A 16,831-nucleotide genomic window follows, 5' to 3' on the forward strand; every position below is an offset into this window, starting at 1 on the left:
AGTGGCGCTGTAGCTCAAGTGGTAGAGCGCTCGCCTTGAGCTGAAGAGCTGAGGGACAGTGCCCAGGCCCAGAGTTCAAGCCCCACGACCAACAACAACAACAACAAAAGTATCCATATAGGCAATAAATACTATTAGTTTCTCAGATTTCCTTTCAGGATACTGTATACATACATGTAAGAAAATGCATGTATCGGCTGGGAAGGTGGCTCAGTGGTAGAGCGCTTGCCTTGCATGCCTGAGGCCCCGGGTTCGATTCCCTAATACCACATAAGCAAAAAGAAAAAAAGCCAGAAGTGGCGCTGTGGCTCAAGTGGTAGAGCACTAGCCTTGAGCTAAAGAGTTGAGGGACAGCACCCAGGCCCAGAGTTCAGGCCCCACGACCGGACCCCCCAAAAAAAGAAAATGCATGTATCTTTCACTCTTGATTTCTTTAAAAAATAGAAGGGTGAATGCTCTCTTTCACATCTGGAGAAGTTCCTCTGTGCTGTTATTGGCATCTGATATTTCACTGCTCAAAAATTCAAAAACTATGGTCAGTAAACATGAGGACCTGTAGTCTGGTTTCCATAAATCTCATGATTAACATTACACCAGTTTGCAACATGTGGTAGAGTAACAGCAACTTCTCATGTGCATACATGCGTACCTTTCAGCTGCAGCAGACAGGCTGCAGGGAGCAGCTCCTGTACGTTCTCCACTGTCACATGAACCGTTTCTGTGTACACAAAGTCCAACAGGATTTCCATGGTGGAGGCTGTTAAGCCTTGGATATCAACATAAGGCTTCCCTTTCTCTGAAAGCTGAAAGTTCATAGGTATAAAGTTATCATCTATTTCATTTAATTTGTACAAAGCAAATATAGTATACATATGTACCTTTTGTGTATTTTTTGATACTGGGATTTGAATTGAAGGCCTGTGTGACATCACTTAAGCTTTTTCATTCGAGGCTGGTGCTCTACCACTTGACCCACTACCCTACTTGCAGCTTTTTTCAACTGGAGATAAGAATTTCATGGACTTTGCCCAGGCTGGCTTTGAACTATAATCTTCAGATCTCAGCTTCCTGAATAGCTAGGATTATAGGCATGATCTACTAGCATCCAGCTATGCTTGTAGCTTTTCAAATGGAGAAGGCAGTGGTCCATATCCCCAGCAATAAACAGAAGTAAAAATATCAATTTTACTGGTGAATAATTTAAAACTCAATTCCTTATTAAAAAAATAAATGTATTACAGAACACAAAAGTTCCAAGAAGTATCCATGAGCTTTTAAGACAAAATACAAATTTTCAACGACATTCTTTGCTTACAGAACACTCAGGTCATAGTTCCGCATCCTCCAAGACTATCAAGGTCTTGTAATCCACTCCCAGACTACATTTGGTATCACCGAAAGGAACATGAACACCACTGTAAGGGGCTCTCTTCTAAAACAGTCTGAATACACCTGAGCTCCTTGACAGGTTGTCAAAACATTAGGTCACTAGGGACACAGATCTGTAGTAGAATACTTACCTAGCATATACAATGCTCTGAGTTCTATCCTCTAATACAAACACATACACCTTAAATTACAAAATACTGGGGGACTCTATGGTGAGATTACTGAATAATCAGTGGTGTATTTAATCTAGAATAGCTCCTCAAAGCAATGAATAATGATGAGGTGAAACATTCATCAACACTGCTAAGAGCTAAAATTTTTACAGGCCAGTAAAACTTACCTGAAAGTTGGTTAACACTGAAATTTTACATTTTAATCTTAGTTTAAAAATTTGTATTATGGGGCTGGGAAGGTGGCTCAGTGGTAGAGCATTTACCTTGCATGCATGAGGCCCTGGGTTCGATTCCTCAGCACCACATAAGCAAAAAGAAAAAACCCAGAAGTGGCGCTGTGGCTCAATTGGTAGAGTGCTAGCCTTGAGCTGAAGAGCTGAGGGATAGTGCCCAGGCCCAGAGTTCAGGCCCCACGAATGGACCCCCCCAAAAAAAAAACAAAACACCATATTACTTTAAAAAAAATGTATTACAAAACTATAGTATATTTGTCATCTTCAATTTCTCCATTAGCCCAGAGTGTAATAAAGAAAAAAAAATTTTTAACTTGGGGATTCAACCCAGGACCTTCCCCTGAGCTATACTTCCAGACCTCAAAAAGCATCCTCTAGCTGGGTACCAGTAGCTCATGCCTATAATCCTAGCTGCGATCTGAGGATTGTGGTTCGAAGACAGCCTGGCTGGGCAGGAAAGGCCATGAGACTCTTTGTTTTTTGGGTCAATCATAGGGCTTGAACTCTGGGCCTGGACCAGGCCTTGAGATTTTTAAATTAAGGCTAGTGTTCTACCAGTTTGAGCCACAGCACCACTTCCTCCATGAGACTCATCTCCAAATAACCACCAGAAAACCAGAAGTGCTGCTATGGGCTAAGGTTCAAAGTGGTAGAGCAGTAGCTTTGAGCACAAAAGCTCAGAGATAGCACCTAAGCCCTGAATTCAAGCCCTAGAACAGACAAAAACAAAACAAAACAAAAGCAAAACAAAACTAAAATGAAAATTAATCTCTGACAGTAAAAAATTAACAGTAGCTGTGCTGGGAAGGTGGCTTAGTGGTAGAGTGCTTGCTTCACATGCATGAGGCCCTGGGTTCGATTCCTCAGCACCACATAAACAGAAAGAGCCGGAAGTGGTGCTGTGGCTCAAGTGGTAGAATGTTAGCCTTAAGCTGAAGAGCTGAGGGACAGCGTCCAGGCCCAGAGTTCAAGCCCTATGACAAAAAAACAAACAAGCAAACAAACAAAAAACAGTAGCAGGCCAGCCATCAGTGGCATACATCGGTAATCTCAGCTGCTCAGGAAGTTGAGATCTGAGGACCAGAGTTCAAAGCCAGCCTGAGAAGGAAAGTCTGTGAGACTCATCTCCAGTTAACCACCAAAAAGCTAGAAGTAGAGCTGTGGTTCAATTGATAGAATGTTAACCTCAAGCCAAAAAGCTCAGGGACAGCACCCAGGCCAAAACAAAACACAACAAAGCAAACAAAATCCAGCAGCATATTCTTTTGGAAAAAACAGGTGAGATTTATTGACATTTAACACATACACATTTTACAAATAATTACTACCCTAAAATGTAGCATAGATTAAATACTAATGATACAGCACATAAGTATATTACTCCACAAGTTTCTCATTAAACAAATAAGCTATGGGTCTCTTGGTCAAATAGTTTGATTTTTTTCTTTTCAGTCAGTGATGGGGCTTGAACTCAAGGCTTGGGATCTATCCCTGAGCTTTTTTGCTCAAGGATAGTACCTACCACTTTGAACCACAGCTCCACTTCCAAGATTTTTGGTAGTTAACTAGAGAAATGCTTCTTATGGACTTTCCTGGAGCCCATGATGATTTTGAACCATGGTCACCAGATCTCAGTCTCCTGAGTAGCTAGAGTTACAGTGCCCAACTTGTCATATAATTTGAATATGAAAATTATTTCACTCACATATGAACTCAAAACATTTCACATTTACATTTTGCTTTATAATTTGTCAACATGCTTCTAAGATTTCATCTGGTTCTCACAGCAAGCTGGTATGGTAGTGTGTTCTGATACTAGTGCTATTTAAAAAACTGAAGGTTCAAAGAAGTTATGTGATTTCATCAGGCTCACTTAAATAGTAAGAGACAGACAAATCCCAGATCTTCTGGCCTCAGTCCTCTGATTTCACCAATCTGGAATTCACAGTCCTTCGGCCTCAGTCTCCAGAGTTCGGTTTACAGCCAAGTGCCACCATGTCTGACTCCTTTAGTATCACTTTTTGGTTTTGTTTTTTGGCTGATCCCGGGCTTGATCTCAGGACCTGGGTGCTGACCCTGAGCCTCTTTGTGCTCAAGTGTTTGTGTTCAAGGCTTGCGCTCTACCACTTGAGCCACAGCACCACTTCTGACCTTTTCTGAGTAGTTTATTGGAGATAAGAGTCTCATGGACTATCCTGACCGGGTTTGCTTTGAACCATGATCTTCAGATCTCAGCCTCCTGAGTAGCTAGGATTACAGGCATGAGCCACTGGCACCCAGCTGGTCCAATGGAAAAAAAAAAGGGTGAAAAAGTACAACAGCAGAGTACACTAAACATTGATCAAAGTGAACTATACAACTGATGGGTGGAGACAGAATGGCGGGAATGAGGGAACAGATGACTATACAAAAGGAAATGTATGGGCTCGGAAGGTAGCTCAGTGGTAGAGTGCTTGCCTTGCATGCACGAGGCCCTGGGTTCGATTCCTCAGCACCACATAAACAGAAAAAGCCAGAAGTGGCGCTGTGTTTTAAGTGGTAGAGCGCTAGCCTTGAGCTGAAGAGCTGAGGGACAGCGCCCCGGCCCAGAGTTCAGGCCCCATGACCAACAACAACAACAAAAAAAGGAAATGTACTTATTACTTGATGCATGTAAATGTAACCCCTCTGTATATCCCCTCTACAGGAACAATACAGCAAGTTAAAAACAAAAAGAATGAAATAACTGCTGACAAGAGAAAAAGAACTCGTACAAAACACACTAATTTCTGAATGGGGAAAACAAACAGTGCAGACAGACAAATTTTCTCGTTTATGCTAACATGACAAAAGTCAGGATGCACAATAAGTAATTAGCAATCAGCAGTCCGGGCCCATTTCATGCTTGGCAGCTGCTGGTTGACATTTTCCTTAGTTAAGCAAACTGCTGCCTGTACTCTCAGGAAGATTAGAGATCTGTATGTTATTTTATACAGATGGTTTTTAAATTAGCTTGGATTAGTTAGCTTGACCTGGCAGATTTCTAAGACATTTTTACCAGTCATGTGACAGCATTGCTCACAGTGTTATAAATTTATACTAGCTTCAAAATTACACTGTAGAATGTAAAACCCATGAGAATGAGGAGGCACAGGAGTTAAAAAACAAACAAACTGGGCTTTATGGACAGAAAATGCAGGATTATAGCCTAGTTATGCCACTGACAAGTCCTGGGACTCTGGGCAAGTCATTTAATGAGAACTTGCTCCTTCTTTTTCTTCCTTTTTTTTTTTGGTGGTAGTGGGGCTTGAACTCAAGGCCTCAGCTTTTTCACTCAAGGCTAGTGCTCTACCACTTTGAGCCACAGCACCACTTCTGGTTTTCTGGTGGTTAATTGGTGAAAGAGTCTCAAAGACTTTCCTGCTTGGTCTGGCTCTGAACTGCAATCATCAAATCTCAGCCTCATAAGCAGTTAGGATTACAGGCATGAGCCACCTGTGGCCAGCCTTCCTTTGTTTATAAAATGGTCTAATGAGATATACATGACCAAGACAAAGCATAGTCCTTTGCCCATAAAGTGGTTCTTATCATTATTATCATACTACCTCTCCTATTCATCTCATTCTAAAGTGATGAGGACTAACTAAAGAAAATACTGGTGACCAGAAAGACTTTTTTAAAAAGTCATGGCAGTGGGGCTGGGAAGGTGGCTCAGTGGTAGAGTACTTGTCTTGCATGCATGAGGCCCTGGGTTCGATTCCTTAGCATTCAAGTGGTAGAGTGCTAGCCTTGAGCTGAAGAGCTAAAGGATAGTGCCCAGGCCCCAGAGTTCAGGCCCCATGACATGACCAACAAAAAAAAGTCATGGCAGGGCATAATGGCTCATGCCTATAGTCCCAGCTACTTGGGAGAGGAAAAATCGTGAGGATGGAAGCTCAAAGCCAGCCTAGGCAAACATTTTGTATGACACCAGCAAGTAAGTTGGGTGTAGTGATGTGTACTTGTAATCTCAGCTGCCTGGGAGGCATGAGTAGGAGGATCCCAGTACAAAGCCAGCAGGAGAAAACAGAAGACACTATCTAAACGACAATTAATGCTACAGTGTAGTTCAGAGCCCCAGACCAGAAGTCTTCATGGTCTTGGTGGTACTGGTGTTTGAATTCAGGGCCTTCACGTTTCCTAGGCAGGCACTCAGCTGATCCATAGAGCCACTCCTCTTTTATACTGGTTCTTTATTTCATGCCAGTACTGGCCTGGGTGCTGGCCCTTAGTATTTTTGCTCAAAGCTGACACTCATCCACTTGAGGCACAGCTCCATCCCAGCTTTGTGGTGGTTGATGAGGGATGAGTTTCACTGACTTTTCTGTTCATGCTGGCTTTGAAGCATGTTCCTCAGATCTTAGCCTCTTGAGTAGTGAAGATTGGTGAAGTCCCTGAGTTTTTTTGCTCAAGACTAGTGTTTTTTTTACCACTTGGTCTACAATTCCATTTCTGGCATTTTTTCTTTGGTAATTAATTGGAGATAAGAGTCTTACAGACTTTCAGGCCAAGGCTGGCTTCAACCCATGATCCTCACATCTCAGCCTCCTGAGTAGCTAGGATTATAGGATTACAGACAAGAGTCACTGGTACCTGGCATTCGTGTGTGCTCTCTCTCTCCCCCCTTCTCCTCTCCTCTCTCTTTCTCTCCGTGTGTGTGTGTGTGTGTGTGTGTGTGTATGTGTGTGTGTATATTTTTTTTAATTGGTCATGGGACTTGAACTCAGGGCCTGGGCACTGTCCCTGAGCTCTTTTGCTCAAGGTTAGCACTCTACCACTTGAGCCACAATGCCACTTCCAGTGTTTGAGTAGTTAATTGGAGATGAGTGTCATGGAGACTTCTCTTCCAGAAGTGGCTTCAAACTGCAATCCTTAGATCTCAGCATACTGACTAGGTAGAATTAAAGGCATGAGCAACCAGCACCCAGCTCACTCTTATTTTTCTTTCCTTCCTATCTCCCTAACATTCACTTTAAACTTTTAAATATTAGGAGAAAAGGATAAATTTTTTAAATAATAAATAGGGGGGCAGGGGGAGGATGGGAAGGGGAAACAAAGGAGGAGGCTACAATGCTTGATAAGAAATGTACTCATTATCTTGCCCATGTAATTGTAACCCCTCTGTACAGTATTTTCACAATAAAAAATAAATAAATAAATAGGATTAGGAATATGGCTTAGTGGTAGAGTGCTTCCCTTGCATGCATGAAGCACTGGGTTCAATTCCTCAGTACCACATAAATGGAAAAAGCCAGAAGTGGCGCTGTGGCTCAGGTGGTAGAGTGTTAGCCGTGAGCCAAAGAAGCTCAGGGAAGGTGTCTAGGCCCTGAGTTCAAGACCCAGGACTGGTAAAAATAAAATAAAGCCAGGCACCGGTGCCTCATGCCTGTGAAATCCTAGCTACTCAGGAGGCTGAGATCTGAGGATCGCAGTTCAAAGCCAGCCCAGGCAGGAAAGTCTGTGGTCTCTTATGTCCAATAAATCACTAGAAAACCAGGAGTAGAGCACTCGCCTTGAGCTGAAGAGCACAGGGATAGAGCCCAAGCCCCACAATGGACCCCTCCAAAAATAATAATAAATAATAGTAATAATAAAATCCAATACTTTTGTGTGCTTACTAAAAGCTAGAACTGTTCTAGGAGGAATCAATGCATATCTTAAACAATCTATTTAATACACATATACTAATGGGTGATAACAAAACAGGGCTCTATGCATTTATACACAAACAAACTGAGGGTATACTCAGGGGGTAACTCTTCTGAACAACTAAACGATTTATCAAAACAAATAGCAGGCTGGGTGCCAGTGACACATGCCTAAAATCCTAGCTGAAATCTAAGGACTGCAGTTTGAAGCCAGTCCAGACAGTATAGTCTATGAGACTCTTATCTCCAATAAACTACTCAGAAAAAACTGGAAATGGCACTGTGGCTCAAGTGATATAATGCTAGGCTTGAGCACAAAAGGCTCAGGGACAGCACCCAGGCCCTGAGTTTAAGCCCCAGGATAGGCAAAAATAAAAATAAAAATTCACTAACTCTGCCGGGCACCAGTGACTCACACCTGTAATCCTAGCTATTCAGGAGGCTAAGATCTGAGGATCATGGTTCAAAGACAGCCCAGGCAGGAAAGTTCATGAGATTTTTTTTTTCTTTTTGTCAGTTGTACGGCTTGAACTCTGGGCCTGGGCGTTGTCCCTCAGCAATTCAGCTCAAGGCTAGCGCTCTACCACTTCAGCCACAGAGTCACTTCAGGTTTTTTGGTGGTTTATTGGAGATAAGAGTCTCAGGAACTTTTCTGCTGGGGATTACTTACAGGCGTGAGCCACCTTGCCCGACTATGTGAGACTCTTATCTCCAATGACTCTTATCTCCATGACTGACAAATTTTTAAAAAAATTCACTAACTCAGTTGGACTCAGTGGATCACTCTGTTATCCAAGTTATTCAGAAGGCAAAGATTAGGAAGATCAAAGTTCAAGACAGAGGAAAGTCCTGAGAGTGGCTTACATCTGTGATCACAGAACATGGGACTCATACATAGGAGAATCAAGGTCTGAGAGCAGCTCTAAACAAAAACTTGAGATCCTACCTCAATAACAGAGAAAAAATAGAGAGAAAGAGAAAGAGAGAGATATGGCTCAAGTGGTAGAAAACTTGTCTAGCAAGATTAGGGCCCTGATTTCAAACTCTGGTACCACTAAAACATTAGCTATCTCAAACATCTGTTATTTTCTTTACAAAAATGAGATAAATACATTGGAGGGCAATAGCTTTTATCTGTAATCCTAGCTACTCTGGAGGTTGGGATCTCAGGATTATGATTCAAAGCCAGCTCAAACAGGAAAGTCTATGAGACTCCTATCTCCAATTAGCCACCAAAAGGCAGAAGTAGAACTGTGGCTCAAGTGGTGCCAGCCTTGAGCAAAAAGCTAAGGGACAGCATCTAGGTTCAAGCCAAGAACTAGTATAGAAAAAAAGAAGAAAAAAAAGACAACTTTATATATACTTGGTTATCATTTATGTGGAGACAATATATTACTTACCTCACTAGTGAACATGGCACAGAAGTAATCACTACAGGCAGCCAGCACAATCCGATGGGCAGGAAAGTCTTTCTGCTCTACTCTCAAGGTCACATCACAGAGGGTATTGCTCTTCCTGAGGGAGTTCATTGAGTTGAGGATGGATTTAGCATGAGTATTTGTCATTATGTCTTTGGGGGCCATAATGCCTCCCATCAAGTAATACTGAGAAAGAACAAAGGATCCTTGGATAAAGCAACCAAGAGAAAAAAAAATAAAGAACATATTTGAATAAATAGGGGAAATGAATATGAGCTAGTTTTACAAATTAAAGAACTAAGAAAAGGCTTCCTCAGACCCATACATTCACAAGTAGAGAACACTCCTAGCTCTGGCATCATCACGATATAGTCTACCAAGTCCAAATAAAAGTCATCTCTTCATTCTCTGAATTACTACAGTACTGCTAAAGATCCAAGATACTCAAAAAATAAGGTTTCGTAAGTGTTGAACACATATGAGTTTTTCTTGTTAATATTCCCTTAACAAGCCGGGTGCTGGTGGCTCACGCTTGTAATCCTAGCTAGTCAGGAGGCTGAGATCTGAGGATCGCGGTTCAAAGCCAGCCCGGGCAGGAAAGACTGTGAGACTCCAATAACCACCAGAAAACCGGAAGTGATGCTGTAACTCAAGTGGTAGAGCGCTCGCCTTGAGCTGAAGAGCTGAGGGTCAGCGCCCAGGCCCAGAGTTCAAGCCCCACAACCAACCAAAAAAAAAAAAAAAAATATATATATATATATATATATTCCCTTAACAATATAGTATAAGAACCATTTATTTAACAATTGAGATATATCAGGAATATAAATAATATAAAACATCCCAGAGAATGTGCATAGGTTTTATGCAAATACTATATGCGCAATTATATATTAAGGACTTCAGTATCTTCAAATTTTGGTATCTACGAGGTTCCTAAAACCAATTTCCTTTGGATACCAAGGCATCACTGTGATTGCAAGTTCACTTGTACAAGCCAATTAAATGATTTCACTAATAAATTACATACTTGAAAATCAATGTAAGTAGTTTCTGAAGTGTCCACAGACTTTAGTCACAGTTTTTTTTTTTAATCTTTTTTTTTTCTTTTTGCCTCTGGAATTCTGGAGAAAGAAATGAAGGTGGTTAGGAAGACAGTCTTTTCCTTGGAATCCAAAACTTCCTGAAATGAGCCCCTTCCCCCACACCCAAAAAAGGAAACAAAGATAGTAAAAATGAAGCCATGGACTTCAAAAGTCCACAACTCACAATTACAGGGTTTTTGTGTTTTGGTTTTTGTGTGCCAGTACTGAGGTTTAAACTCAGGGCCTGGGTGCTATCTCTTAGCTTTTTGGCCCAAGGCTAGTGCTGTAGTCACAGCTTCACCTCCAGCTTTTTGGTGCTTCATTGAAGAAAACGTTTCATAGAATTCCTTGCCCTGGCTACCTCCAAATTCCCACTCAGCTTCCTAAGTAACTAGGATTACAGATATGAGCCACCAATGGCTGGTAGAATCACAATATTTGAATAGGAAAAAAAACAAGGTCCTAAATTCTCATCTACTTCTGTTTATACTTATCACATTCTACATTTTAGACACTGCCTCCAACAACTCTGTAGACCTATCTTACATTTGAAAAGGAGGCAACTCTTCAAATATACTGTGTTGATATCAAATATTTTCTTAGGTCAACTTAAGTCCACCTTCCTTACTTTCAGCTCTGGAAATGACAAGAAATGTCTGAATATGGATACTCTGAATTATGCTGCTCTTTGGCTTTTGCTAAAAGGAAAACAGAGTGGCCTGCCTGTTTCAAGTAACAAGAAAGAAAGAAAGAAAGAAGGGGGGAGGAGGAGGAGGAGGAGGAGGAAGAGGAGGAGGAGGAAGAAGAAAGAAGAAGAAAGGAGAAGGAAGAAGAGGAGGAGGAGGAGGAGGAGGAGGAAGAGGAGGAGGGGTTATCAGCGGCTAGCACCTGTAACCCTAGCTACTCCAGAAGCTGAAATCTGAGGATCTTGGTTCGAATCCAGCCTGGGTAGAAAAGTCTGTCAGACTCTGATCTCCAACTAACTACAAAAACAAAAGCCAAAAATGGAGCTGTGACTCTATGTGGTATAGCGATAGCCTTGGGCAAGACAGCTCAGAAGCAGCACCCAGGCCCTGAGTTCAAGCCCCAGGACCGGCAAAAAAAAAAAAAAAAGCGGGGGGTACCGGAGGAAGAAGCAGAAAGAACAAAGTCCGAACAGATGTCCAGCCAGCCTGTGTGGCTGGGCTTCACGATTTGTCAAAGCCGACAGTCCTTCGTATACAGTAGCTCCTGTTCTTAGGGATCTCTGCCTCAGCAAGCATGGTCCCAGCGCGTCCGTCGTCCTCAGCTTTCAGAAAAGATCTATCTACAACTCCCATCTCCATCTGAATGGAGGGGTTCCACCACGGGAGAGTCGGAGCAGGAGAGGGGGCAAGGTACGAGGTCTCCTCCCCAGACACCACCAGGCTTACGCCTGGCATGGCCAGGTGGAGGTGGCGCAGGGTGCAGTTCAGAGGAGGCTGGGGAGGGGAGGGCGCTCGAGGCCCGGCGACCCCAGCCTCCTCTCCAGAGAGGCAGAGCGGGGATGGGAAAGGCCACACCTCAGAGCTGAGTGGTAGGAAGGACTGTCGGCCGTCTCCTCCGCGCAACTCACCTCCAGTCCCGGCCGCTCCGGCCGCACAGGCCCGTCCCCTGCCGTTGGGAAGGGATGGGGCCGGGCGGGGCGCGCGGCCAGCCGGCGGCTCAGGAGGAGCCGGAGCGCCGCGGCAGCCCCGACCCCGAGGCTCTGGAGCCTTCACGGTGGTCGTCCGGGCTCTGGTCTCCACGGCCGCGCGACGTGATGACGTAATGCAGCTCTAGGACCAGCCCCTTCCCAGTTTTACGTGTCACGTGAAGAGTGAGTGTCACGTGACCCGCGAGTAACCCAGGAGCCGGAGAACGCCGGAAATAAATAGGTGGGCGTGGCACAAGCCTGGAGGCGGGGCCTGTACAGTTCTCCAGCTCTGGGATTGGCCGAGCTTGGCTCACGGGCGGGCCAAGTGGGAGGCTTTCCAGGTTCGGGATGCAGAGGCTCGGACCTCAGGAGCGTCTAGCAGGCTGGGGCTTCACCTGCGAGGTGCCTGTCACATTGAGAAAACCCCTGGAGGCCTCAGACTTACCCTGGGGTTCTCAAAGGCTGCCCTCAGTTGTGGCAAGAACCCTCCGAGGCCTCACGTTCTGTGCATCATAATGGGCCTATCATCAATCTCCGCAGGTGATTTTAACTTCCTTCACTCCGAGACACTTAAGTGGGAAGAACTAGGAGCTACAGAAGTTGGCCCTGATGGGGGAGATTGCAAAGGATCTTCTTAGAGAAGTCCCAGCAGGCCTTACCTCCACCGTCCTCCTCGACTTTTCCACCATATCATTGGTGCTAAGGATGTTGAGGGATTTTTGACACTTGATGGCTGAGAAGGGAAAGATGTTCCTTGGCTCAGCTTCAGGACTGTCCAAACTGACTGTAATTATTATACACTTTCCCTCTGTGGACTTTTTCCCCCCCATGTATGTGTGCCGGTCCTCGGGCTTGAACTTAGGGCCTGGGCACTGAGTTTTGTGCTCAAGACTAGCGCTCTATCACTAACCAGTGTTGGAGATTAGACTTTCCAACTGGGAGTTGTCTTCAAACCGTGATCCCCAGATCTCAGTCTCCAGAGTAGCTAGGATTACAGGCAAGAGCCACCAAGTGCCCAGCTTCTGCACGTGATGACCCCCCCCAAAAGAATATAAAATGTGAAATTAGAACCAGAACAAAATAATTTATTTTTAAGAATATGGCCAAACTTGCAAGGCAGGATTGAACTGGAGCACCTAATACTGAGGAAAGGACAAGGCCTATTTACCCCCTGGTTGCCCCTTCTACTGTAACTGGCCCATTTGCCCCTGGCAGCCGCCTCTACTGTAATTACTAGTTTTGAAAAAGCAAAACACCTAGCCCCAAAACCAGGAATTGCCCGTTGCTTTAGGTCAAGAAATTGTTAGAGGGGTATTTATGGTTTTAATTGTTTCAGGAATGTGATTTACGTGCTTGCAAAATAACTGCTGAGTTCTGCTTCTGTACACCAGCTTGCTTGCATATGCTCTAAAAGAATGCATTTTTTGCCTTTACAAACCCTGAGCTATTTGAGTTTGAGGCTGCTCACTCCCTAGTTGAGTTAGCCCCACCAGTCAATCCAATAAACTCCAGCTTTTCAAGATACTGTTCAGCATTTGTGACTTTGTCCCGGGGGTCTGTCCACTTCATGCACAGCTTTTGATTCTTTTCTTCCTTCCTTTCATTCCTCCCTTTCTTTCTTTTGTCCCTCAGCTCTTCAGTTCAAGGTTAGCACTCTACCACTTAAGCCACAGTGCCACTTCTGGCTTTTTCTGTTTAATGTGGTGCTGAGGAATTGGACCCAGGACCTCATGCATGCAAGGCAAGCACTCTACCACTGAGCCACCTTCCCAGTCCCTACATTTGTTTCTTTGGGGAGAGAAACTAAGTTGGCTGCAAGACTGGCTAAGAAGGAAATTTTTCCCTCTATTTTTTCATGCCTTTGAAATTTCATATTATGTGAATTAAATATATGCACAATTGAAGTTTTTAAAAATTCCTTGCTCTCTAGATCCAACCTAGCACTTGAACAAACTGCCTAATTTCTGGTTGTTAAATTAAGAATCTTTCCAAATATGAGAAGGAAACATAAGAGTGTTTAGAATATGCTGAAGAACTTATCAGTCCCTCTCTCCTCAACTCCAGGGAGTTAGCTCAGGATCATCCTGTTTTCTTCAAGGGCACAATTCTAACATATAGTGGGTCTTTTGTGGATACTTGGTTTTATTTCTGTTTTTCTTTTATTTTGTTTTTAAACAGGAATCTTGCAATGTAGGCCAGACTGCCCTCAAACTAAGTCTTCCTCCACTTCTATGGGATTACATTACATGGGATTATAGGCATGTTACCATGACCACTTTATACTGATTGGGCTTTAATTTTAATCTTTGTGTGCCAATGCAGAAGCTTGAACTCATAATCTTGGTGCTCTTGCTTAACTTTCTGGCACACTGTCACTTGAGCCACAGTTCTACTTCTGGCTTTTTGCTGATAAATTCAAGAGTCTCATGGACTTTCCTGCCTAGGCTGGCTTTAAACCTACTCCTGGGTAGCTAGGATTATAGGTCAGCAGCACCTGACTTGGGTTTTTAAATAATAGCAACACTGTCCTTCCCACAGAAGAAAATTTCTAACCATTTACCTGTCTAGCCCAATTCTCACATCTAGATTTTTTTTTCTGAGTTTCTTCAGTGTCTCCTGGAGAATTAGGTCTGAATAAAGCAAGCCAATTGATCTATTTCCACACATCATCTGACCTTAGGTTTTAGACACTTGGGGTGTGATTCTAGATGTTCATCTACTGAAGGGTTTCAGCGAGGAAGCACAGGAAATGTGCTTGGGAAATCTAGAACAAGTCTAGAACAAGTGTGGGCCAAATCTGTAACCAGGTAGGCCAAATACTTGGCATTTTTGCTCCACCAGTGTAGCAGACATGAAAATACACCTCTTGAGTATTAGCTGAGTAGTAATCCAAGCAGGGTTCCGGCTGCTGTTTAGAAATCCCTTTTCTGCCTGGTTCCTACCTTAGCTAGGGTCAGCTGAGTTAAGCAGGAGAAAGAGACTTCTTTGTGGACAAAGGGACTTATCAGGAATTAGAAGTGAATTACAAATTCTCTATAGACTTCCCTTCATTGCAAGGAAGTTGGGACACATCCCTATTCTTTCCTTCCCATTGAGGTCTAATGGCTCTCCCATCCTTCTCTGGCTTCCTATTTTCCTTTATATGTAAGCATTTCCTCTTGTTTACATAATTCTTGTACATTTATTACCATCTGGGTAAATGCTTCCTTGAAGACTAAACCAACCCAGGGCTGTCAGATTCTTTGGATCCTACCTATTTGTAATAACCTGAGTTTACTGTTTTCAAAGTTCTATTATTTTTTTGTGGTTGAAAATGGCCTATATTGTGTCTTTCTATATATATTTATATGCATATATAACTATATGTAACTATATATAGATAACTATATAGTTATTTAATTTAGTCTGACAGGAGAGAGGTACACGCATTTATTCTTGGCCTTTAATGATAATCAGTGTTTTTGTCATTGTCAACTTATTCTACTGTGTCTAGCACATACCAGATCCTTAAAAGGGATTTGGGAAGTGAATGAATGAATCAAAATTATGTAGAGGAAGGGGATAGTCCCTTGCTAATAAAAGAAAAATAAGATACTGAGATTAAAAGTTTATTTGTTGGTCCTGGGGCTTGAACTCAGTGCCTGGGCTCTGTTCTGTCCCTGAGCCTCTCTGTGTTCAATGTTAGTGCTCTACCACTTGAGCCACAGTACCACTTCTGGCTTTTTCTGAGTAGTTTATTGGAGATAGGCTGGCTTTGAACTGTTATTCTCTGATCTCAGGCTCCTGTGTAAACAGGATTACAGGCATGAGCCAATGGCGCCCAGCAAAGGTTATTTTAAAATCTGTGACTTTGTTTAGAATATTAAGTTGGAATGATCTGACTCCATATTGCCTTGTCTTGGCTGGCATCTTAGGAATAATTATAGGGCTCTTGGAAGCATCTTAGTTTGCACGGAAACGTCTTCTAGAACTAGAAGGCAATCCAAGTTCATTTACTTCCTAGATGAGGACAGAGAGATCTACAGCACTGATGAAGGCTAGTGTGGTCCTCAAATTTGTTTAGTACGTACAGGCCAGACACTATAGAACAAGTAAATGATACAAACTCTGTAATTAAAGAAAGAATAAAGAGGGCTGGGAAGGTGGCTCAGTGGTAGAGTGCCTGCCTTGCATGCGTGAGGCCCTGGGTTCGATTAGTCAGCACCACATAAGCAGAAAATGCCAGAAGTGGCACTGTGCCTCAAGTGGTAGAGCACTAGCCTTGAGCTGAAAAGCTGAGGAACAGTGTCCAGGCCCAGAATTTAGGCCCCAGAATCTCCCCCCCCCAAAAAAAAAGAATAAAGGCTAAAAATCTGATTTTATCCATGTCCAATCAGTAAATATAAAATAAGGGAAAATGAGATTTTCATTTGTGCCTTTTTTTTTTTCTTGAGTTAGGATTGTACTATCTATATCACAGGACCAAGGATATAAAAGTACAAAGTAGATGGGGGCTGGGAAGGTGGCTCAGTCGTACAGCACTTGCCTTGCATGCCTGAGGCCCTGGGTTCAATTCCTCAGCACCACATAAGCAAAAAGAAAAAAGCCAGAAGTGGCGCTGTGGCTCAAGTGGTAGAGCGCTCGCCTTGAGCTGAAGAGCTGAGGGACAGCGCCCAGGCCCAGAGTTCAGGCCCCACGACTGGACCCAAAAAAAACCTAAAAGTATAAAGTAGAGGGCATGGTGATTCATGCCTGTAATTCCAGCTACTTGGGAGTCACAGATAAGAGGATGTCTGTCTGGGGATAGCTCTAGGAGGAAGCATGAGATCTTGTCTGAAAAAACTCAAAATGACTGGGTACAGCTCAAGTAGTGGAAACCCTAGTCTGGCAAGTATGAAGCCTTGACTTCAATCCAGAAGTAACCTGAATCTGAGGCTAACCTGAATTATGTAAGGACTCTCTCTCCAAAAACAAAACAGAACACTAGCTAAAAGAATGGAGTTGGGTTAGTCATGATCCCCACGTTGCCAGGAGTTCTGTAGCAGTGGTGGCAAATTCAATGCCTCTCAGCCATCAACAGATGACTCCAGGAGTGAATCACCCTGATGAACCAGAGGGCACAATCCCTCCAAAAAGGATACAGCTGCATCTGAGTTGCAATTGTTCCCACTGTGCTAGGCCAAACAAAACAAATTTGTGGACATTTGTGAACTACAGGCCACACAGAAAATACT

General features: G+C 43.3%; 1 protein-coding gene across 1 annotated transcript in view; it reads right to left on the reverse strand.

Annotated features, from left to right (window-relative positions):
* The window catches only part of Klhl12 (kelch-like family member 12), a 37,444-nt gene extending 25,727 nt beyond the window's left edge, over window positions 1–11,717 (reverse strand). The window contains exons 1-4 of the mRNA XM_013017313.1: window positions 11,559–11,717; window positions 9,910–10,003; window positions 8,862–9,085; window positions 650–803 (exon numbers count right to left, since the gene is read on the reverse strand). Coding sequence (XP_012872767.1) covers window positions 650–803; window positions 8,862–9,056 — 349 coding nt within the window. The 5' untranslated portion in view covers window positions 9,057–9,085; window positions 9,910–10,003; window positions 11,559–11,717. The remainder of the gene's footprint in view (window positions 1–649; window positions 804–8,861; window positions 9,086–9,909; window positions 10,004–11,558) is intronic.
* Between the last annotated feature and the right edge of the window lie 5,114 nt (window positions 11,718–16,831).

Source organism: Dipodomys ordii, unplaced genomic scaffold (genome assembly GCF_000151885.1).
Source record: "Dipodomys ordii isolate 6190 unplaced genomic scaffold, Dord_2.0 Scaffold35, whole genome shotgun sequence".
NCBI classification, from domain to species: domain Eukaryota; kingdom Metazoa; phylum Chordata; class Mammalia; order Rodentia; family Heteromyidae; genus Dipodomys; species Dipodomys ordii.